General features: G+C 42.6%; 1 protein-coding gene across 1 annotated transcript in view; it reads left to right on the top strand.

Moving 5' to 3' along the window:
* rfx3 (regulatory factor X, 3 (influences HLA class II expression)) overlaps window positions 1-25,441 on the top strand; it is a 371,090-nt gene that overhangs the window by 181,952 nt on the left and 163,697 nt on the right. The window contains exon 3 of the mRNA XM_067983285.1: window positions 19,427-19,551. Within this exon, the coding sequence (XP_067839386.1) occupies window positions 19,435-19,551 (117 nt within the window). The 5' untranslated portion in view covers window positions 19,427-19,434. The remainder of the gene's footprint in view (window positions 1-19,426; window positions 19,552-25,441) is intronic.

The raw sequence follows: 25,441 nt of genomic DNA, 5'->3' as shown, positions 1-25,441 counted from the left end.
GACTTTATGTGGTGAGTCAACCTCAATTTATTGAACGATCTGGCCTCCCATTTGTGCGCTTCTTGCTCTGCTTCTCATGTTCCACTTCCTCTCCTTATTGGGGGGATATCTAAACAAGACCTTCTTGGTCTGTAGACCCTGGTGAGTGACAATTTGGCTCATCTTAATTCACCCCGAGAAGAAAAATCTAAAGTCCCTCCATTTCAGCATACAATTTTTTCTTAATTGATTCCAGGGGTTTTCCTTCCACTCTATCTGGGCGTCTATTTCATCACTGTGTGTAGAAGAATTTCCTGATATCAGTCCTAAATTTAACTTTTGTTGGATTGAACCTATGCTCACTCTCAACTTAAAATAATATTCTGGATTTACCTTTTCTATTTTCTTAACTATCTTAAATACCTCTGTAACATCGCCTCTCGGTGCCTGCTTTCCAAACTGAGAAGCCCCAAGTTTTTCCAGTCTTTTCTCCAAACACAGACTTTTGATACTAGTGATCAGCATCATGAATCTTCTCTGTACTTCCTCCAGTGTTTGAATTTCTCCCTTATGTCTCAACGATCTGAACTGGATGCTGTCTGACCAGAGCACTGTACAGTTTGATCACATTTCTGACATTTTATCGGTTTTGTTGATTGCTGTTCTGCTCTGGTTGGACATGTTGAATGTTGAGTCTACTGGACTCCTAGGTGTCTTTCATCTTCATCCTTCACTATTTCAATGCCATTCATGTAATACATGTGCCACCTATTTTTCTTTCCTGTGTGCAACACTTTACATTTGTCTGCATTAAATTTCGTCTGTCACTGTTCTGCCCAGTTACATATTTTGTCTAACTCTTTCTGTAATTTGAGCTGCTGCTTCAGATTCCACTGCACCTCCTAGTTTTATATTTTCTGCAAATTTTTATAATTTGCACAGTAATAAAATAAAAACAGTGGCGATCTCAACACTGAGCCTTGGGGCACCCTGCTCAGTATTTCCTCCTACTATGAAATACCTCCTCCAATGAGTATTTGATTTGTACCCTTCATCCAATTTCTGATCCATTCCCAAGATTTATCCTTTCATGTGGAACTTTGTCAAATTCCTTTTGGAACTTCAGGTATACCATACAGGCAGTTGAAAGGTAGGCCTTTCAACTGCCCATTTGGGGATACCATTTCCTCAGAGAAGTTAAGGAAGTTTTATCAGACAGGTGCGAGATGGGAGCTGGTCCACAATGAAAAATGCATGCTGATTTGGGGGACGGGACCAAAATTAAGCAGGCTGGATCTGTGATGAAAAAGGATTAAGAATAGGTACAAAAGTTTTTTCAAAAAGGAACAAAAATTAAAAGAAAAGGAAAAAGAGATAATGTGGATATAAAAATAAATGGCCCACAATAGCACAATGGTTCCATATGCTTGTGTCATCTAGCAGGTGGGACTGCAGTTGCAGGACAGGTCTGTGATGTAGGGGAGGTTGCACAGTCGCACATGCATGATTTTACTCACACTCGGGATGATTTTAAACCCCAAGAACAGGTGGTTTGGGAGTGGATGGGAGTTGAAAATAGTTGTTGTTTGGGTTGCGACCGCAATCCGGCTTTATTTCCGGGTTTAACGTCGACGTGTAAAAGTACAGGCTTCCCACTGGGAATGCAAAGTCTGAAAATTTTTCAGTTATGACCCAAAAAAACAACTATTTTAAATTCCCACCTGCCCCCAACCCACCAGTTCTTGGGGTTTAAAATCACCCCCTCACTCTCTCTCTTTCTCTCTCACACACAGATACACACCAATCACTTTCAGTTGGAAATATTCTAAAATTTACCTGAGAAATGATCTTTTACTGTATTTCATTTGACTGAAAAGAGAAAGATTCTTAGCCACAGTAAAGAGGTGAATGGCTTTCCTCCGAGAAAAATAAATTCCTTGTTTCGGCATTAAGTATAAATAACAGAACAGTTGCTGTTTGTCTGTCCCATTTTGTATTGAGGTAAAATTTAAACATTTTCTTCCAGCAGTGATAATAGTTCAAGTGTAAACATTGCCTGAAGGAATAAATATTCCTCTGTGTGTTTTGGAGTCCATTGGAAGGGAGAAAGAAAGTCAGAAATCCTGTCACAGGACTGTAAGGTGTTCCGTTCTCTTCCGCCTTACACCGGTTCTTGGAATTACAAGAATAAAATTGCACCAGACAAACAGGCTTTGGCTCAACCCAAACTTGTTAATTTATTAGACCAACAAAACCCCAGTACAAACCCTTATATGATTTGACTGAAGCATACAATCACCCATGCGGCTAGTCGTGATCAGTGCTGACCGTAGGCCTGGACCTGGAATTGATCGGTTTCCATCCTTCTTCCCTTGACTGCAGCCTCCGCAGTACAAACCCCTTAGTGGTTTGCCTAGAACTTACAATCACCCACGTGGCTGGTCGTTACCGATGTTGATTGTAGGCCTGGATCTGGAGGTGACTGGTCTCCATCCGTCTTCACCTGACTGCAGCCTCCATGTGCTGCTGTTGTACCTTCTTATGGTGGTCAAGTCATGCAAACCCATACCTAGGCCTCATCCGTGGTTTCAGCTATCAATCTGTTGGATTGCTTGACATTCACACCTCTTCATCTGGGCATCTCGGTGATTCAAAACTCCTTAGTTGTGCAGAGCTGTGAGTTCGAGAGACAACTCCTTATCTCCTCCCCGCTACCTGCACAGCATCAGGACCATGCAGTATTCCTCACTGTGATGGACCCTTGGCTCACAGCATTGTTTAGGTGTGAAAGGCCTACCGTTCTTGTCCGAGACTGAGCATGGCTCAGAGGCTCAGTTTGTCTCGATGTTAATGTGTCTTCGCCAGGGCCTCATTGTTTGATGTAAATGAGTCTCTGAAACTGATCATGGGCTGGAGTTTCCTTGACTGGCACCTGGGGTTAACTGTTTCATATCTCGCAGCCTGTTTTATGTCTTGCAGTTTTACACTGTTTTTACAGTATTTTCCATATTTGTAGTCTTACAGGACAAACAGTGGGAAAAATCCAGTGATGCATGCTCTGAAATTGTGCATACTACAGACAATCAAACTGCAGCATCTTCCTGATGCTAACTTCATATAATTCTAATAGTTCACAGTGTCATAGTAGGTACAGCATAGGAGGAGGCCATTCGGCCCCATTGTGCATGCGCCGGCTCTTTTGAAAGATCTCTCCAATTAGTCCCAATCCCCTGCTCTTTCTCCATAGCTCTGTAAATATTTTCCCTTCAAGTATTTATCCAATTCCCCTTTGAAAGTTACTATTGAATCTACTTCCATCACCCTTTCAGGCAGTGCATTCCAGATCATAACAACTCGCTGTGTGAAAAAATGTTTCCTCATGTCGCCTCTGACTCTTTTGCCAATCACCTTAAATCTGTGTTGTCTGGTTACCGACCTTTCTGCCACTGGAAACAGTTTCTCCTTATTTACTCTGTCAAAACCATTCATGATTGTGAACACCTCTATCAAAATCTCCCCTTAATCTTCTCAGTTCTAAGGAGAAAAATCCCAGGTTCTCCACATTACTGAAGTCCCTCATTCCTGGCACCATTCTAGACATCCTTCCAAAGTGTGGTGTCCAGAATTGAACACACTACTCCAGCTGAGGCCTAACCTGTGTTTTAGAAAGATTCGGCATAACGTCCTTGCTTTTGTACTCTATGCTTCTATTAATAAAGCCCAGGATTCCATATGCTTTTTTAACAGCTTTCTCAACCTGTCCTGCCACCTTCAAAGATTTGTGTATATGCACCCTCAGGTCTCTCTGTTCCTGCACCCTCTTTAAAATTGTACCATTTAGTTTCTATTGCCTCTCCTCATTCTTCCTACCAAAATGCATCACTTCACACTTCTCTACGTTAAATTTCATCTACCATGTGTCTGCCCATTTCACCAGTCTGTCTATGTCATCCTGAAGTCTGTTACTATTTTCCCCATTGTTTACTACATTTCCGAGTTTTGTGTCATCTGCAAACTTTGAAATTAATATATATCAAAAAGAATAGTGGTCCTATTACTGACCCCGGGGAACATCACTGTATACTTCCCTCCAGTCTGAAAAACAACCATTCACCACTACTGTCTGCTTTCTGTCCCCAAGCCAATTTTGTATCCACGCTGCCACTGTCCCTTTAATTTCATAGGCTTTAATTTTGCTAACAAGTCTATTATGTGGTACTTTATCAAATGCTTTTGAAAGTCCATATACACAACATCAACCGCACTACTCTCATCAACCCTCACTTTCTAAGTCAAAATATAAAATTCAAGCCCAAACTTTTGATAGAGGTGAAGGCTTCCATGTGAATATTATAATTGTTATTAAACATGCAAAAAGCAAATTTATGGTTAATTATAAATATTATTGTGAAATATATATTTTTAGATGCTTTATTTAAAACCTTGTTTTGAACATTTGAACTTTGAGCTAGCAAGAGAAAAGATGGTGGTCTAAAGGAGTGGCAGTGCTTTTGAGTAATTTGATTGGTTGCTTGGTCAGCTTTCTGATCTTCTAACAAATTAAGATGAATGAATCCCAATGAATAAATGTGCATGTCACCCAATCGGCTGGAAGAAATTTGCTTGAGGTGGAATAAATTTGTATATCATCCCATCAACTGCAAGCAGCTTAAAACAAAAATTTATATTAGAATAAATTTGAAGATGGTTAAGTGTGACACAGAAACATTACACAAATAAATGTTACAGAAATTGTGTAACAGTGCATTGTATACAATCTTTTTAATGCATTACTAATGGACCCCCCATGGTATTGCTCACTGTTAGTCAAAGGATAAACTGTTTTATGCTATGTAACATATAATATATTATTTGGACCAATGATTTACATCAATTGAATACTTAAATTGTGTTTTTATTAGAAAGTATTATGGGAGTATTAGCAATACTTTCAAGTTCAAATTATGTGATTATGTCCATATTTTTTTTAATGGAAAACGTTAATCATGGTCCCTCACTATTATTATATGTTTATTTAAACTATGTAGTCAATCTCACGTCTTACCTTTTTAAAGTGCAAGATACATGTGAAGATAGTTGGAAATACATGGCGTGTGAGTAGTGTCATAGTACTTAAAAGGGGAGAGATCACAGGGCCTGGTATTGTGGGGCAGATGGTCCTGGGGTCAGAAAAGTGTCAGCAGGGTGCAGGGGTGGTGGCATCTAGGAGTATTGGGGAGAGAGATACGTGGAGTAGTGATTAGGGATTGTGGAGTTAAAAAGTGATATGTTCGGAGTGCGAAAATGGTGAGATGGCTTGCAGGAGTGTAGCAATGATAAAGCATGGTATTCGGGTGTGGGAGAATTCCTGGGGGGGGTCTGAGCATGGTGAGTGGTATTGGCGATTCGGCAACAATGCGAGGTGGATGATGGGGCTTGGGAACAGCAGACAAGGTGATGGAATCTAGGAGTGTTGGAGGAAAGGGATGTTAAACTACTGGGATGGGGGTGCTGGGGTCTGAAACATTAGTGGGCGTAGCAAGATATGGGAATGGGAGGTGGTTGTGTGGTGTGGAAATAGTAAAAAAGGGGGATGTGAGAGTCTGGAATGACTGGGAAAAAGTGTCTTTGAAACGGGGAGGATCTGGAACTCTATTCCCTTCTCCCAGTTTCTCTGTCTCCGTCGCATCTGTTCTGATGATGCCGCCTTCCACACCACTACTTCCGATATGTCTTCCTTTTTCCTCAACCGAAGATTCCCCTCCACTGTAGTTGACAGGGCCCTCGACTGTGTTCATCCTATTTCCCGCACTTCTGCCCTCACCCCTTCCCTTGTTCTCACCTTATACCCCACCAGCCTCCACATTTAACGTACCATCCTCCGCCATTTCCGCCACCTCCAAACACATCTTTCCCTCCCCTTCCCTTTCAGCATTACGAAGGGACCGCTCCCTCCGCGACACCCTGGTCCACTCTTCCATCACCCCCAACACCCGCTCTCCTCCCCACGGCACCTTCCCATACGACCGCAGGAGATGCAACACCTGCCCCTTCACCTCCTCCCTTCCCACCGTCCAGGGCCCCTAACACTCCTTCCAGGTGAAACAGCAGTTTAATTGTGCTGCTTCCAATTTAGTATACTGTACTCGCTGCACATAATATGGTCTCCTCTACATTGGGGAGACCAAACGCAGACTGGGTGATTGCTTTGCTGAACACCTCCACTCTGTCTGCAAGCGTGACCCTGACCTGCCAGTCTCTTGCCATTTTAATTCCAATTCCACTCCCACTCTGACCTCTCTGTCCTCGGCCTCTTTCATTGTTCCAATGAAGCTCGAGGAACAGCACCTCATCTTTCGTTTAGGCACTTCACAACCGTCTGGACTCAACATTGATTTCAATAACTTCAGATCATAACCACTGCTCCCATTTTTTCGGATAGCAAGTGCTGGTAATGGTTCTGCTGCTACCATTTACAGCTACTCCTGACCAATCTTTTGTTTCTTAACCAGTCCTATTACCGCCTTCCTTGCCTTGCATCATCATCCCTTTTGTTATTTAATCATTCTTGCCCTCTACCCTATCACAAACCTTCCATTTTGTTCTCTCTTCCCCCACCCCCAACTTTCCCTGGCTCTGTACTTGCTTAAATACTTGAAAACTCTTTTAACATTGTTCAGTTCTGACGAAAGGCCTTCGACCTGAAACATTAACTCTGTTTCTTTCTCCACAGATGCTGTCTGACTTGCTGAGCTTCTCCAGCATTTTCTGTTTTTATTTCGGGAACTATTGAGATGGTTGGGGCCGTGGTATTATTTTGGGAGAGACTTGAGTCTGATATTATTTTGGGAGGAAAGGAAAGCTGTACACTTTCATGAAATTACCTCATCCTCCTCTCTTGTAGTTTTCTAAAAGTGTATTCATAGCACTGAGTTAAAAATCTGATTTTAGTTATTTTAAGTGTTTAGTGTGCTTATTCTGTAATTACGCCTTATATGTTGGGTGTTAATGTATAGGCATTAATTGCTTTAGTTAATTAAAACACAGCCTCTACTCAGTGCCTGTTATTCGAATCATATCTCCTGCAAGAGAAAGTACATTGTCGTGTTCCAAGAACCAAGAACTGGCTTGAAGTTCTTTCTTAGTAACAGCACAGTAAATGCTTTAAAGAACTTAAAGTTGAATCACAGTCAGGGTGTGGCTATAGGGCCTTTCTTGGTGGGGGCAATAAAAGTAGCCTAACCAGCGTCAACCGCATCCCAAGAACAAATTTTTTAAAAAAGGAAAATGAATGATAGACAATTGGCACTCATTGCAGTATTTGTTCAGATTATGTTTTTTCAGACTGTGCAGCAACACGCATTGTATAATTTATTTCCCAATAATCCACTGCAGGGAGGGATACAGGATAGCCTGTACTGTCAACTCGTGTATTGCTATCACTTTTATTTGACGCTATCTTAATCTCCAAGACCATATTGATCCCTAAAAATTCTAGGTGATGTAACAGGCCGTCACCGATCCAGGACCCAGGAGTGGATTGGACACGCAGACTATGATATCCAAACCAGCTTAGTTTATTCATCCCCGATGGGTCTTTACTTTCACTAAAGAACCAGACAGTCACCTGTATTATCTTAGGTCCTTCTGCTTCACATTTCTCCATGTGGATTAGTCACCTTGAGTCCTTACATTGTACTGGACAGGGACAGGTTGTACTATCCTGCTTACCACTTGTCCCTCAGTTTTTTTTTCCCCCTCTCTCTATGTAACTGAATTGTTTCCCAGCCGGCTGGGAGTAGCTAAAGGTAATTAAAGTCCACAACCTCTTAAAGTGGTATCCCTAGCTCGGATACAACTCTCTTAATCTGTTACAGCAACTAATGTGTTTTTTTTTGCAAAAGAATCAGTGCTGTTATATCACAACCTTTACGTGCGGTCTACATACTATATATAACACCGCTCTCAAAATCGCCAGCAAGTAGCCGTTATTGCTAACCTGTCAATACATACGTTTTCCAACAGGTGATCTTTTGACGCCAGCATTATTACGTTAGCTGTTAACTCATTTAGAAATACTCACTGCTATCCCTTACAATATCTAGACCAGAGTTTATTTTACTTCGGTGTTTTTCTTGTGCACCTCCATGATAACATTTCCCCTTTAACGTCCACAGGAGTGGTGCGCTGCTACTACATCCATGGAAGTGTGGCCGACCAAGCCGAACTACCAAATGGGCAATAATCAAACAGTTCCCTTACGGTGCTTTAAACGAGTATCTTAATTGTTATGCTAGTAATGCTGCAAGTTAGGTCCCCTGATGATTTTTTAAAATTCGTTCATGGGGTGTGGGCGTTACTGGCAAGGCCAGCCTTTATTGCCCATCCCTAATTGCTCTTGAGAAGGTGGTGGTGAGCTGCCTTCTTGAACCGCTGCAGTCAGTGTGGTGAAGGTACTCCCACAATGCTGTTAGGTAAGGAGTTCCAGGATTTTGACCCAGCGACGATGGAGGAACAGTGATATATTTCCAAGTCAGGATGGTGTGTGACTTGGAGGGGAACGTGCAGGTGGTGGTGTTCCCATGTGCCTGCTGCCCTTGTCCTTCTAGGTGGTAGAGGTCACGGGTTTGGGAGGTGCTGTCAAAAAAGCTTCGGCGAGTTGCTGCAGTGTATCTTGTAGATGGTACACACTGCAGCCACAGTGCGCCAGTGGTGGATGGGGTGCCAATCAAGCGGGCTGCTTTGTCCCGGATGGTGTCGAGCTTCTTGAGTGTTGTTGGAGCTGTACTCATCCAGGCAAGTGGAGAGTATTCCATCACACTCCTGACTTGTGCCTGGCCGATAGTAGAAAGCTTTTAGAGAGTCACTTGCTGCAGAATATCCAGCCTCTGACCTGCTCTTGTAGCTACAGTATGTATGTGGCTGGTCCAGTTAAGTTTCTGGTCAATGGTGACCCCTAGGATGTTGATGGTGAGGGATTCGGAGATGATAATGCTGTTGAATGTCAAGAGGAGGTGGTTAGACTGTCTCTTGTTGGAGATGGTCATTGCCTGGCACTTGTGTGGCACGAATGTTACTTGCCACTTACCAACCCAGGCCTGAATGTTGTCCAGGTCTTGCTGCATGTGGGCACGGACTGCTTCATTATCTGAGGGGTTGTGAATGGAACTGAACACTGTGCAATCAGCAAAAATCCCCACTTCTGACTTTACGATGGAGGGTCATCAGCATTCACTGTTAACACTTGATATTTTTTTTAAATTAACACAATGGCAAAAGTAAGAGGAGTTTAAAGATAATCATTTATTTGAAGAGGTACTGATAGTAAGACTCGCTTACATTTTGCATCTATGGGACAGAATGTACCCTAAGTGCCTATGAATGGGAATAAAGTTCTAGCCATAATATTAATTGGACATAATTGTTTACAGCACATCAAATAAAACTACAGCTAATTTCCACAGAATGATGATGACGATGATGTGGACTGAACGATGATGTGGATTGAACAATGAAATGCAGCAATGTGGAGCTCTGTGTTTGAACAGCGACTGAGGTGCCTTCTGGTCCCTGAACTGCAGTAAATTAAATGGTGTGTTAGTGATTTAGAGTATCAAATTACCAGTGATTTATGCAACCTGCCAAGTAAAGGAATATTTCATGATATGCCATCTATTCACAGTACCATAATATTGAAACTGCACCTGACAACTGCTGTACATCTGCAATATTCAGGTGCTCTCTGGCACACTTTACCATAGCTGTATAGAATTAAAGCAATGAGATAGTTTTTTTTTTCTGTACACCTACCCGTGGCAAATCATGCAACCTATCCTATTTTTTGTCTTTGGATAGAGCCATGGAACTAAATACCTTGGCTTTATGACTCACTTGTAATAGCGTTTAGGGCTCTGTTAGCCTTGTGGATGTGTCAAGCTTATCTTTGCTTAAGAGATTTACAAGATGACAGTGGTCTCTGGAAAGAGGTGAGGTGCCTCACATGACAGTGGGCTGCATTAAAGCAGCCTTCTAACTCTCAGTAATCATTTTTAAAAGTAACATTTAAATAAATCAATACAACTAATCATTTTATCTTAAAACAAGTTATTCATCACCTGTTATGTAAGCAGGATGCACAATCAAAAATGGTGGAAAATCAAGTGTGACTTGTAAACTGGATATTCCACTGTTACCCTCTATGCTTGGAATTATTTTTTTCTAAATTGCAAATCCATTAGAATGCTGATAGTTTTTTTTAAAAACACTGCAGTGAGTACCTTTTGCATGTGCAAAATGCAGCCCAGTGGATTTCTTTCATCATTTTCTGTTTGCCTGGCTGAGGGCCAAGAGGGTATAATGAGGTTTTGTTCCAAAATAAGCATTGTTTGCCTACAAAAACCTTTAATAAAAATACTAATTTTATAATAAACTTAATGAAGTAAGTCATTGCATCCAGTAAATTTGTGGAACTATTGATTGTACTGGCTATCCAGAGAGCTGTGACCAAACTAATTGTTGTGCTGGCAGAAATCTAAACTTTTAAAACCCAATTTCAGACACACATTCCTACAGTTTGTAATCTGAAATACTCTGATTAAAATCATAGTCGTGGTATACAGTCCTGTGAATTCAAAGTCACTTTTTTGGTTAAAAAAAAAGTGTAATTTCCAATAGGTTAAATTAAGCAATTTTAATGAAACACAGAAAAATACTACAGAGCCACTAAAAAAAATCCCATAATATCAAACCATCTGTTGAAATGCATGTGAATGAAATTTGAGTAGCACATAAGCTGTGCAGTGCAAGTTTCAGTCATTTTGCAAAATATCCAGTGTTTGTGGTTTGCTTCCTGTTGACAGTGCAAAGTATTTAGTGCAGAGAAAAGTTCCATTGGGACATCTAGCTTGGTTGTCAGTCATGTGCTCAGCAATCAGGCAGAATTGGACACCCTGGACTTAGTGGAAGCTGTTTTCTCTACCTCTGTTTGCAGGCTGGATTCATTCACTTAACCTTGTTCCTCGCACTCCCACTCCCACAAGCAACTGCATCCTCCCAAACAACAATTTCCTTGTCGGTCAGCAATCCAGACATCAGGACTTCCTTATCAACACTGTAGAGGGTATGTTACTGGACTAGTAATCCAGAGGCCTGGACTAATAATCTGGAGACATAAATTCAAATCCCACCATGGCTGCTGGGGAATTTAAATTCAGTAAATTAAATAAAATCTGGAATAAAAAGCTAATTTCAGTAATGGTGACCATGAAACTACCAGATTGTTGTAAAAACCCATCTGGTTCACTAATGTCCTTTAGGGAAGGAAACCTGCTGCCCTTACCCGATCTGGTTTCTCTATATGTGACTCCAGACCCACAGCATTGTGATTGATTCTTAACTGCCCTCTGAAATGGCCTAGCAAGCCAATCAGTTCAAGAAGGTGGCTCACCACCACCTTCTCAAGGGCAATTAGGGATGGGCAATAAATGCTGACCTTGCCAGCGATGCCCTGGATGAATAAAAAAAACTCTGACAATGGATTCAAACCTCAGGTCTGCTTGCAGTCCCAACAGAGGACTCATGTGCCCTAATGGGTTCACAGCTTGAGTTGGCCCTCGGTTTCGGTATGGGATCATTGGCTGTGTCAGATGCAGCTGCTTCTTCTACTGGTGGCATGAATTTACTTCTTGTGCTTGTTGGCAGTGATTCCACATTTAAATGTAGGCATGTCTCATGAGCTGCAGAGTCATTAACTATCAAGGCAACTTTTCTGTCTTTCAATGCCAAACTTCAATGAAAGTGATGAAGCCAATCCTCAGAAAGAACATTAGTCTTCCAAGTCTTTTTCATTTTGTAGGTTACAGCCAAACGAACAACACCATGAAAACATTGGGAGGCTTTGGACTCCCAATCATTTTTTCCCCCCATTCATGCTAGCACAAGCTATGCTGGTAATTTGCTGCTTTTTTTCTCCCACCTAAGCATTTTCCTTTGATGAAAGCCAGAATTCTTCTTGAGTGCAGCTTGTAAAGAAAGGGCAGATTGATTAGCATTAGATGTTTTTGGTCATAAGTACACTTGAAGTCAATGGAAATTAAATTGGGAGAGATGTATAACAGGTGGCTAAATCGATATTGGCCATTTTACACTATCGTTCAAAGTAAAAAAAAATGTATAATTGACAGCAAGGCTGTTCATTAACAGAGGATGCCAGGACATGTTGCTTGTAAGCCTCACCTCTTCAATTGAAAAATTAATGAGAACAAGAATGCGCCAGGAAACATTAAGGAGCAGTGAAAATATCCAGAATTTGTTCTTTTTTATATAAAATCAGAAAAAGGTTATGTATAAACTCATCAACATTTTTTTAAGGTAACGTTGAAAGCAATAAACGATATACTGTGTGCTAACTGATCTTCCATAACTATAGTCAGAAAGTAGAATGAGAGAGCTGAATAGAGATACATGTGAGGAGAATTAGCAAGGGTAATTATATTTTGTAATAATTGTATGCTCTATGGTTAAACCATTCTCATTTATTTATTTTTATATTCAAAACTCAAAAACAATTAGGGGTGATTGCGATTTCACACCCCAAAAATGATGGTGAATGACTTACTGCCCTGTTCCTGTCAATGGTGTGGCCATCCCTATCTTCCCCAGGGCCTACCAGTGGGCGCTAGACCACCCTGCGACTGGTATAGGACCCCAATTGCCATTTTAGGACAGTACCGGGCAGAGCTTGCACTGGGCAGGAATACTTCACCGGGCAGATACAATCTGGGCCGCTGCCGCAGCAGGTTCCTTCCCCTCCCTCCCCCGGACTTACCGGCCCAGAGGCTGGCAGTGCCACCCAATATTGCAGAGGCCCACAGCTGGTGGGCTGCCCTGGGGTGTTCATGTTCCACCGGCAGTCCACCGCTTCTATGCTAATGAGCCTTGGCCCTCAAAATAGATCGGGTTGGGACCTGCTGGCTGGCGTGCTCCACTGGTCGGCTGCCCAAACACTGCTCGGTGAGAAAATCTACCCCTTTGGTCGTATAACCAGTAGGAAGTTCTGGAAAGATTGTATCATTATTGAGGTTTAGTGTTTGGTTCTGAATCTAAACAAAAACTTTTGGTAACACCAAATACTTTGTGATATTTAGGTGTCAGCCTTGACTAAGTGACAGCACTATTGCCTCAGTCAGAAGGCATGAGTTCAAGTCCCACTCTGGAGACTTGCACACATAATATAGGCTGACACTTTAGTGCCACACTAAAGGAGTGACATCTTTCGGAAGAGATGTTAAACTGGGGCCCCATCTGCCCCCTCAGGTGGATGTAAAAAATTACATGATATTACTCGACGAACAGTTGTTCGTGTGCAAATTGACTGCCATGTTTCCCTACATTACAACAATGTCTACACTTCAAAAAAAAGTTTTAATTGGCTGTGAAGCGCTTTGCAAGTCCTGAGGTTATGAAAGGCACTATGTAAATGCAACTTCTTTCTTATTTGAAAAAGATGAAGAGAAACAAATTAATTTAATCTTAAATTTTATAATTTTTTTGTGTTTACTATAAAAAATTTAAACACTAAACAGATGCATTAAAATTCTGTGCAAAAGGATATAAGCAGTGCAAATATGCAAAAAATACCAGTAAAAAGTGACATCATAGCAATAAATTATTGGAGAGCTGTTGAAAAGAATTAGGATTTTAGAAAAGAGTTTCGTTTAAAAATAAATTTAAAGGAAGCTGTGAAGTACAGTGCATTCTACTTGAGATCAGTTCAAAGGTGACAGTGTGCGGTTGTGCATTTAGCCTTTGTAGTTTGGAAATTAAGGTACATAATATACAATATAATGTAGTTGCATTGTCCTTTAATAGCAATCGATAAATTGTGCATCACATATACAGAACACAGTACTGTTAAAGGCACAAAATAAGTATTGTATACTGTACAGTAGGGCTGAGTACTGTACTCCAAGGCTGAGTCTGATTTGGGCCAAGATTTTAAAATGTGAAAAATCTAAATTTGCACCATTTCAGTTTAAAAATACAGGAAGAAAGCCTACAGTTAACCTATGAAATAAGTATATTTTAATACACGAGCATTTTTTAAAACATTATTTGGAAGGAAAAAAAATATATATTTTATAAATTAATTTTACTTCTTGATCACTGTACATATTTCTATATTGTTTGAGGATGTGATCAAAGATATCCTGCCTCTATGCTCATTCTTAGCTCCCAGCACTAGCAGCAATAGGACATTTCTCCTTCATTGACAAATTCTCAGAAGCTCTTGTATAGTTTGTGATTATAGCACATTTCTGGGGAGAATAAAGGGAATTTTGATCTGCATCTGGCATACCTAATCTCGGCAATAGGTCCCAAAAGTGTTCATTTCCTAATATTAGCCCCAAAAAGTATAAAGTTTTTATAATGACACCTGAACTATTTGATTCAACAATAGAAATGTGGCTCCCAACTAATCAATTTTTCAATACTATAGTATAAGATATCAAATTTCTCCTGGTGTTGCTTAGTGAGTTGGATGAAGCTACGATGCTGTTTTGGCAGAATTAGGGGAGGGCCCTAGGATTTGGCAGCTCTGGGGGTGGAACAGGGCATAATAGTACGGTTTGGGAGCACCAAAATCTCAAAGTATTCGTGGCTGCTAAAAAAAAGGAGAAAGTGGTCTTAAAAGGGGTCAGGAAGCTGCCGTAGCTGCAACAGGAGGTTTGAGTGTCCATGGTTGCAGTAGGAGGCCACAAAGCTGCAAGAGCGGGGGAATTAGAGTGGTCATGGTAGTGTCAAGAGCACCATTAGTGGCTGTGGCTGCAGCTGCATGAGGGGGGCAAGAAAGTAGCCATTGGTCTATCATGAGAAAAAAAAACAGTTGCCACTGCAGCATCCAGAAAAGAAAAATAACTTAATTTTATATTGCACTTTATCACATCCTTACCATGTCCTGAAACCCTTTACAACCATTGAATTGCTTTTGAAGTGCAGTCACTGTTGTTATGTAGGCAAACAAAAAAGCCCCACAAATAGGAATGAGATGAATGACCAGTGACTTTGTTGGTGTTGATTGAGAGATGAACATTGGCCAGAATACCAGGAGAAATCTCTGCTCTTCTGTGAATAGAGTTATGGGATATTTTATATTCATTTGAAAAAGTAGATGAGGCCTCGTTTTAACAGCACATCTGATAAATGGCATTTCTGACAATATAGCATATCCCCCATACTGCACTGAGTGTCATCTTACACCATGGGCTCGATTTTACCGGCGGGTTTCCTGTGCGTTTCCAGCGGGGGGGCCCCGAAAATCCCGATATCCAGGCACATGACCGGATCGCACCACGATCCCGCCCACTTCCGGGTTCCCCGATGACGTGCGGGGGTGCGTGCGTAGCCCCCGCTGGTGGGAATCCCGCAGGCAATTAAAGCCAGCGGGATGCCACTTGAGTGTATTTATTTTGCTTGTTCAGGTCATTAACTGACCTGATTAAGGGACTGTGTGCGATTTTGGAGAAACATGGGACTGTTTCACACACTGGGGGAAACAGTCCTAGTTGAACTGGACGTGTTGCAGCCGTCAGCCTGTGGCAGCTGCAAAGGTCCATTTGACAGGTGGGGGTGGGGGGAGACCCTCTACCCATTGCAGGAGGCCGCTCTGTCACTTGGGACAAAGTGTGGCCTCCACCACCCCACTCCTGACGGTCAAAGTCACCAACCTGCACACTCACCCCGGGGTCCGGAGACATGTGCCTACCTTGCGGACCCCCTCAGATGTACATATTGTGGATGGGGGCCGTCGTAGCTGCAGTCATGACCCCCTCGGAGGGCGAACAGCATCACCAGCCTCGCCATCCACGCCGTCCACCTCTGACATGTGGAGCTCCACAACAGAGTGCTGTGACACATCCACCTGTACAGCAGGAGGGAGGGCTACCGCAGAGAGAGGCGCGTCGCAGAGGGCACTACCCTCGCCACAGGGTCCACAGACCGAGGCGCAGCTCCCCGGACCTCTCCGAGCAGCAGTGCACACGGAGGCGCAGATTCACTCGCCATGTAGTCGTGGACATCTGCAGCCTCTTTCATGCCGAGCTGCTCCTGGCTGGCCCCAGCACCATCTGCTTAACTGTCGCTGCCAAAGTCACCACTGCCCTCCACAACTTCTCCTCCGCATCCTTCCAGGGTGCAGCCGGGTACACCGCTGATGTCTCTCAGTCGTCTGCGCGGAAGAGCCCTGCAAATACACCTGCACCTACTCTGCAGTGACACAATGGGTGGCATCAGTGGTGGGTCCTCATAGTGATACCCAGGAGCGGGCATTATTGCACAAAACAGACAGGATTCGCGGAGACATGGCAGTGGTGGTGCCAATATAATGTGTGATGTGAGTTGTTCTGAAATTCAATATAGGTGACACCCATGACAAACCCTCAAACACCCTTGTGCATCCCCTTCATGCTCACGACACGTTTGCCTTACGCTTCCTACTGCACATATGTGATGCATGCCCTGTGGCTGCAGCACAGGTGGTGGCAGGTTGAGTGAGGCTGGCCGTGAGGGAGATGCACGAGAGGGTGCGTATGGGATAGAGCCATGAGATTATATGAGGATTGGGTTGCGTGTTAGTGGCGGGGTGAGTACTCGCGAGGTGAGTAGGTGCAGGTAAGATGAGGATGGGGTTTGAGTGGGTATGAGGGGTGATGTGACAGAGTAGTGTTGGCGGTGCCGAAGGAGATGTGGGGTGGGGGCAGTGTTGTGGCAGACGGAGTGTAGGGGAAAGACTACGTGTTCTCACTGTGGCTGACCTACTGCGGTCATTGGAGCGCCTCCTGCACTGTATGCAGGTGGGCGATATGTTGGTGGTGCAGGTGACCTCCTCTGCCATCTCGAGCCAGGCCTTCTTGGTAGCAGAGGCAGGCCGCTTCCTCCCGCCCGCCGGGTGGAAGATCTCTGTCCTCCCCCTCCTCCTCACCCCATCTGGTGATACCTGGGGTGAGGCATCATTAAACTGGGAGCAGCCTTCCCCCTGGGCTGCTCCATGCTGTAATGTGTTCTATTGGTTGCAGCATCTGTCAGTGGAGGACTGCCCCTTTAACTAGAGAGCCTCCAGCTGACAGATCGTACTGCGCATGCGCAGACCTGCAGCGCGGAGCCCGGAGGAGCAGGTAATTGGATCCCATTAGTGGATTGCCTGCTACGATCGCGCGGGCAACCCACTAATTTCACTGAGCGTGTTGACCACGCTCCCGAAACCCAACCCGCCGGAAACCCGCAGGCCTGGTAAAATCGGGCCCCATGTGCTCAAGTCCTGGAGTGGGATGAATAGAAGCTTCACAAAAGGAGCAAAACTCAGGCCACTAGAGAGATTAGGCCTCAAAGCAAAGTTTATTGGATGCAATTCCATTAGGAATTGGACAGTTTTATTGGGGAGTGTCACAGAGTCCTACCATCTCGTAACCTTCTTCATACAACAAACAATAGTGCTTGACCAATTTGTACTTCATACCATGATTCTTTTAATTCACTACACACAAAATCACACAACAGTACCTTTAGCAATGCCTAGTACACTTTACCAATACACTGTACCTTTGGCAACGCCTCATACACTTTATCAGTCCCAGACTCTTTCAGCTGCCTTGCAGCTCATCAGCTCATCAGCTCCCTCACAGGTCTCAGAGCCCAGGGCAGCCCCAGCTGCTTTTCAACTTCCTCTTTGGGCTGTGTTCAGGGGGCTCTGTCTCAGCAGCAGCCCTGTTTTTCTTGTGCCTCGCCTTTTTAACTCACATCTGACTGGGGAAGGCCTCCACCCACTCCAGCCTTAATTACTTCTTAAAGATGAGGTCTCTTAAAAGGGCCATACCCCTTCTCTTAAAGGGGAGGTTTCTTATAAGGGCCACACCCTTACTCGGGGATCAGGGCCCTCAGTTACTCTGCTACATGAGTTTAATTATTTATTGTCAAATTATTAAAGGTTTTATATTTAATATTTTTTAGATTGCATTATTTACCTGTTGGCTGGCTGCGGAAATAACATAACAGGCTTCAAAAAAATACTTTGAGTGAATTCATTGATTCCCCTTCTGTTTCTAAGATGTTTGCAGATTGTTGATTATTGATTGTTAGTTTTCATAATTGCTTGATACTTGTTCTTTGGCAGGTTTCCTCCCTGTTCAGTTGTGATTTTTTGCTGTTTTATGAGTATGATATTTGAGCTAATTAGGTACGAGTGTGTCATAAACTTTCCATGATATTTCAAATTGTTACACTTTGAGGTTTGATAGACGTGTATTGGTGCAGAAAGTTAATTATGTAGATTCACAAAGAAAATGAATAATGGACTTCAACCAATCATAATTTGTTTTTTAAAACTGTTTTCCTCCAAACATGTGTTAATTGAACCCAATAATGTACAAGCACCTAAGCCACAAATACATTATAATATCAGGTCTACTCTTTCAACAAATGTGGATCACTTTTTGAATTTTTTTTGATAAATAAGTTTTATTTTAATATGTAAGCTATGTTTGTCAGTAGAGGACAGCATCACCCTCTGCAATATACCAGTGATGCATGTGTCCATTAGTGCATGTGGGCGTGCCATTGTCCTGGTACTATATGGTGAATGCAGTGATAGTGACACACTGGACTGCACGATGAGTGGATATGTTTGAAATCATCTTGTGTTGAATTGCTCATCTGTGGCATTAAGAGTCACTAAAAACCATACACCACAGCTGTTGTCCAATAGCAGAGCATAAACCTGCATTTATTTTATGAGGCAGTTCTTTTTTGTTTGATTTGCACCTTTATTTTAAGTGTTGGTTGCAATTTGCAACAAAGTCATCTCATTGCACAGAGCCTGCAGCGGACACCAGTGTTAGTGGATAAAGAACAGAACAAACAGCAACAAAAAGCCAAATTTGGACACAAACATAAATTTCTAGTTGTAAATTATTACTGTTTTGGAGGTAAATCTATGGACTTTTCTGGAAGGTGGAAACGTAACTTATTTGGAAAAAATGACGGGTAGATTCTTTGGAGTAACAAAAAAATATTTGAATTTTATGTTTATAATTTCAAAGTTAGTAGCATTTTTTCAAGAAAGTAGCTTTAGGCCCTGCTCTATACCTGTGCCATACCTACTGTGCAGTCCTATCCAAAATCAGTTGATAGTGAAGCTGGGATTTTCTTTATTTGGCTCACCAGTGATTTTCTGCCCATTCACTTTAATGGGAGCTAAATCATGGACTGGTGAGTAAAACCCCCAGTCTAACAGTTTAGAGTAGTTTAGTGCTTCTTTAGTGTTCGGTTCTATACTGTGTGCACTTTCTCTTTCTAGGAGGAGAAACAAATTTGCATCAAGAGTTTATTTCCCCTCACGCCAAGACTTCAACATTTGAATGACTGCATCCTGATCTGCTTTCCTCTGTTTCTTTAGCGCCCAATATGCAGACCTCTGAGGCTGGTTCAGACACCACATCAACAGTGACTTTGCAGACCTCAGTGTCAGGACAGCAGGCGGTGCAGGCCCAGGTGGTACAACAAGTACCTGTTCAGCAGCAGGTAAGTCTTTCAGCTGGATTGGCAACGATATTTTCCATGAGGGCAGAGCCCATAGGCTATAAAGTTCAGAGCCTGCAGGTGCAAGAAAATTCTGACGGTTATCTTCACCTGTAAAAGAATGCAAGGAATACCTGAGCACTTGTGTAAACTCCTATTATTTCCCTCTCCCTTACCCTTACCTTTCACCTCCTCTTCCCCACCCCCTCACCCACCATCCAGAGAAATCTGGTCTCTGCATATCTCCTAGCCCAAAGCAGCTGAACTCACAATCTTGGGGTTAGGACGTTAAAACCTACATTCCTCCTCACAGTAGTACCATGTATTTGTGAACCATTGGGATTTCTTCTTTTTAAATACATTATAAATTTTAGCCTTTCAGAGAAAACTGGCACGATTACTGTTGTTTACTTGATAGTACTGTCCTTGGGCATATTTACAAAGTTAAATATTTTAAAATAATTTATTATTGAAGAAGTTCCAAGGTACCAACTCTCTGTTTGTTCTATAAAGCTCTGAAAGCTGAATTTTACGTCAAGAAACTCCACTCTGGACTACTTTTGCTTTTCTTACTCCTGTTTTTTAAAATTTAATTAGCCCCAATTTTGATGTTGAAACCCTCTTCACAATCTCGGCATCAGTTTAGGTTTCTCCCACTTAATAACATTGTAATTTAAAAAGCTCCACTGCCCAAAGTGGAAAATATTATCTTTATTATATGCTAATTTATTACATTTAGAATAATTATTACAAAGCCAAACAAAACTTATTTCTGGTTTCTCAGGCTAACCTGGTTACAGATCACATTCCTCTCTCCTCCCAAAAAGAAACGTATAATCTGGATACTAGAATGTTGAGTTTAACATTCATTAGAGATTGTATATTGTGTTGTAATGATCTTGAAGGTTTGGTCTACTTTACAGAGTGATTTTTGAGCATCTGCTTTCTCTTTTTTTTGTAGCTAAAAGTAGGAATTAAGCTTGCCTTTCGTTTTGTCATTCACAGTTTCAATTCCAGGGTCACAACACTCAACCAACAGATATCTCTTCCTGTTGGCATTCTTTCGTTGGTGCCCTTTCTGCTAGCTCACTATCAAGTATATTCAGTCTTTTAGGAGCCATTCTGTATGCACATTGAATTAGAGCTAATTGCATAGACTCTGGTACCACAGCTCTTGTCAACTGCACATAAACAGAGAATGACTGTAAAATTAGTTAAAAAGAAAACAAAGGAGATAAAAGAGGAGAGTAAATTAAAAAGAAAAAAATGACCATAGAAGAAAAGCAGGCAAAGAAGTTGTGGTATAGACAGAATTTTGAACATGCATGTGTTAAGCGCATGTAACAGATAACTGAGTCTTCAACTGCTTCTGGAGAGATTCCAAACACAATTGTATGTGGAACAGAGTACGTTTAATAAACAGTACCTGGGGTACGTCAGAAAACAAAAGCACTTCCCTTTTTGTCTCTTTTATCCCCTAGAGTTACCAGCTGTCGCCTTATGAACGTCAAAATCAAAGAAAATATCTTTTATTAAACTGTCTTTATATAAACAAATGTCAATTTAGTAAAGGAATGTTTCTTTAACTTTATACATGGAGGAAAGTATACTCCCTTGTCACAGAGCTCCATTGCCTTATTTTGCAGACATAAGCCATTATTTTAAGATTTTTTCATTCACAGTGTGCAGTTGACAGCAGACTACGACTTAAATGACCTGACCTTCATGTCACAGTTCGAGCTTTCTTACACCTTTACCCTTGTGTTTACAGCAAAAAGGTAGTTTTCATAAGTAGACCGAGTCTCCTATGAATTGAAACCTGTACCCTTCTACATGCTGTGTCTGAGAAAACGTGCCTAGGATTAACACCGTCAATACCACACTGTCAGACTAATGCTAAAGCTAACAGATTGATTTACAAATAGAATAATACACAGCCACAGTTTCACTTGGAAACAGTAGCGCTAAGGGGTTAGCTTTGCAGTCAGTCGTCATATAGAAATAATGCGCTGAAACACAACTAGGTCAGGATGAATGAGTCTCTGGAAATTTGGCAGGTTAATTTTCTGGGCATCAAAAAACAACTTCATTTTGAGGCAGTGAAAATCATTTTAGGTGATTTCCACGAACATGTTTATTGATGGTATTTATATCTTCAGGTAGCTACCAACAGCCATCCCAAATGCTCTGGGAAAGCCAGCGCTTGCATGAAACTTTTGTTATGTGGCCAGCTGTTTTTCTGCACTCCTGAAAGAGTGGATAAACGCACCAGGGCCCTGAAATTATCAGAATTGCTTGGCATTTCTGGGACACTTTTTCAGCGTTTCTGCATTTTGAGAGGTGCATTCTGGGGCCTCTTAACGGCAGTGATCCAATTTGCAATCTCCATTGTGGCCTTCCTGTGATCCGCCCACCAATTCTCTGCTGAGGCTATTTAAATATAGTTAACAGGCCTGTGGCGTTGACACTCCAAAAATCCAGAAGTTATGCTCACAATATACATGGGGTAACTTAAAATGATTTAAATGAGGAGTACCTATTGCCAGTAGCAGCTGAAACTGGCAAAACAGATGTACTTTGGAGCCTGAAAATTGAAGAAACTTCGAGCACTAATTACTGCAGCAGGTTTTTGTTTTCCTTTCTACTTAGACTGAGCTGCTATTGCCATTGACAGGCAGAAGGGCTGTGAAACATAGGGATATTTTTGCCCCCACCCACAGTGAGAGCTCCTGAGTACTTGGTATGGGGTTCCCAATGGACATTTCTTTGGAGGAGAAGGAGCAGTACAGGACTGAGGAAAAGAGAGTCAGGCAGCATATGAGGAGGATGCGTCCAACAACGTATTGTGAAAGTGAAAACTATACTTAATTGTTATGCCCTGGCTCATTTCAAGCACTGATGATCTTTGTACTATCACTCAGAGTGCCGTCTGGACATGCATTTGTCAGGTAATCCTTCAATTTAATAGACAAGACTACCATTTACTTAATATCCAGATTGTATAACAAAATCAATAGAATTTTCCAGATCAGTCCCAGATTTGCTGGAAGTTGCCATTATGCCTTTGTTCTCAGGAATTCTGCCCCTGCCCTTATTGCAGTGGATACTGGCCATTTTTAAGAGTTGCAAGAACAGCAGCTGAGGAATGTAACAATGAGGCATATTCTTCCACAAGAATAGTCATAGAGAAAAAAATCTTGGTCTTAAAGGGGTGTTTTTTCTGCCTTGATAGATCAGGAGGACCTTTGTATTATGCTCCTGATTGTGTACCCTGCACAGTTGTAGCTTGCTATGTTTTGCCAAACTATTGCCATCCAAAAAGGCCTGGGCATGGAGATTCCTGGGTGTGGGATAGCGCACCATGACCGGTTAATTGGCTTGTCATTAGCATTAAGCATTATGGGATAGTTAGCATATAAAGAAACAAAGGGTTTGCGAGCAGAGTGGTATGGAGAATTTGAATCAAGGAGGCTGAGATAAAACAGAACAAGGACAGTTAATGTGAAGTGTAGTACAGATAATAACTAGAATAATTAAACAGCCGTGAGGCCATAAGCACGGGGCCCCTCATCTCCAGTTTCGTGCCAAAATCAGTCATGTGACATCTGCTGAGGCAGGATGACGGACAGTTGCAAACAAAGAAACTGTACAAGTAGGTGTGCTTCAAAAAAACGGTATAAATATGCTAAGGAATCCTTGGTTAGGCAAACAATGTTAGGAACAACCTCGACTGGTAAGCTCCTAGCCCCCGTCTACACACACAGTTGTGTGTGTAGACGTATAGCTTGCTTGTATTACTTGTGTGCTGTCCAATAAAATCTATATCGAGTTAATCTGATTCCTGGGTTTCAAAATGTTATTCACTGAGTGCAAATCACTTTGCATCACTTGGGAGGTGGCCCTAATTGCTTTGGAGGACTACTCCCAGTCATCAGCAGAGTGATGGAAGAAGTCGTCAACAGTGCTATCAAGTGGCCTGCTCACCAATAACCTGCTAACCGATGCTCAGTTTGAGTTCCGCTCGGACCACTCAGCTCCAGACCTCATTACGACCTCGGTCCAAACGTGGACACGAGCTGAATTCCAGTGGTGAGGTGAGAGTGACTGCCCAATGCAGCATTCAACCAAGTGTGGTACCAAGGAGACCTAGTAAATGGGGAACAAGGAGAGAACTCTCCAATGGCTGCAGTCATACCTGGCACAAAGGAAGATGGTTGTGGTTGTTGGAAGCCAATCTCTCAGTCCCAGGACATCCACTTGCAATTCCTAGATAATGGAGCAGTCCATGCCCACAAGCAGCAAGTCCTGGACAAAGGGCTAATGAGTGACAATGACATTCGCACCACACAAGTGCTGGGCAATGACCATCTCCAATAAGAGAGAGCCTAACTACTTCCACTTGACATTCAATGGCATTACCATTCCCAAGTGCCCCACCATCAACATCCTGGGGGTCACCATTGACCAGAAACTCAACTGGACTAGCCACATAAATGCTGTGGCTACAAGAGCAGGTCAGAGGCTGAGGATTCTGCATTAAGTGGCTCACCTCCTGACTTCCCAAAACTTCTCCATCACCTACAATGCACAGATCAGGAGTGTGATGGAATATGTTCCACTTGCCTGGATGGGTGGATGGGTGCAGCTGCAACAGCACTCAAGAAGCTTGACACCATCCAGGATAAAGGAGTCCACTTGATCAATACCTCATCCACTAGCCTAAACATCCACCCCTCCACCACCAGCGTGCCATAGCTGCAGTGTGTACTATCTACAGGATGGACTGCAGCAACTTGCCAAGACTTCTTAAGCAGCATCTCCAAAATTTGCAACTTCTACTACCTAGAAGGACATGGGCAGCAAGTGCATGGGAATACCTTTGTTATCATTCCTTATATCCCACCCTCACATATATTACAACTCCTTCAATCCAGTATTCATCCTAGAACGTCACATCCTATCAGAGCTCTTTGACCCTACATGACTATGCAAATCTAAATCATCTGATTGAATAAGTGAGCGTGAAATAAGTGTTCCCCTTCCTCTATCACTGTAATCTTCATGAATAACGAAATGCATGCACGTTCTCCTTTAATACAAGGATGTCAAAAGTAAACCTGTCATCCTACATTCTTCTCACACTGTGTTTCCCCAGGGTGTCCAAACATGCCTTTGTTTCTTCTATACTATTGCTTCTCCTAGGTGTTAAGACCCTGTATCATGAGCGATGGTTCGCTGCTCTTGTGCTACAAAAGGGTCATGAAACTCAGGTTGCCCTCCTCTCCAGGGCATCTTAGTTCTGGGAAATGGCCGCTGCTGACTACATTTCGGAAGCTTCTGCTTGGGCAGCCTAGTGTTGCCTCTCATGTGCCGCTCAGATGGGGAAGACCTGTCTGGCATGTGCTGCTATCCTGAGAAACAGCAGCCTCTCACACCTCTCTATCCCAAGTTAAGCTCTGGCTGGGTTTATTGTACTGGTGTCACGGGTTTCAGCAGTGTGACTGCATCCTCTAGGCTCCAGCTCGACTCCGTAAGATCATGAGAGATAGGAGCAGGAGTAGGCCATTTGGCCCTTTGAGCCTGTTCCGCCATTTAATGAGATCATGGCTGATCTGATCTTTACCTCAACTCCACTTTCGTGCCTTTTCCCCATATCCTTTGACTCACTTGCCGATCAAAAGTTTGTCTAACTCAGCCTTGAATGTATTCAATGACTCAGCCTCCACAGCTTTTTGGGGTAAAGAATTCCAAAGATTCTCGACCCTCTGGGAGAAGAAATTCCTCCTCATTTCCGTCTTAAACGGGCGACCCCTTATTCTGAGACTATGCCCCCTAGTTTTAGATTCCCCCATGAGGGATAACATCCTCTCAGAATCAACCCTATTGAGTCCCC

This window comes from Heptranchias perlo, chromosome 4, assembly GCF_035084215.1.
Source record: "Heptranchias perlo isolate sHepPer1 chromosome 4, sHepPer1.hap1, whole genome shotgun sequence".
NCBI classification, from domain to species: domain Eukaryota; kingdom Metazoa; phylum Chordata; class Chondrichthyes; order Hexanchiformes; family Hexanchidae; genus Heptranchias; species Heptranchias perlo.
The sequence above is the reverse complement of the archived record's forward strand: the minus strand, read 5'-3'. Positions and strand labels throughout refer to the sequence as shown.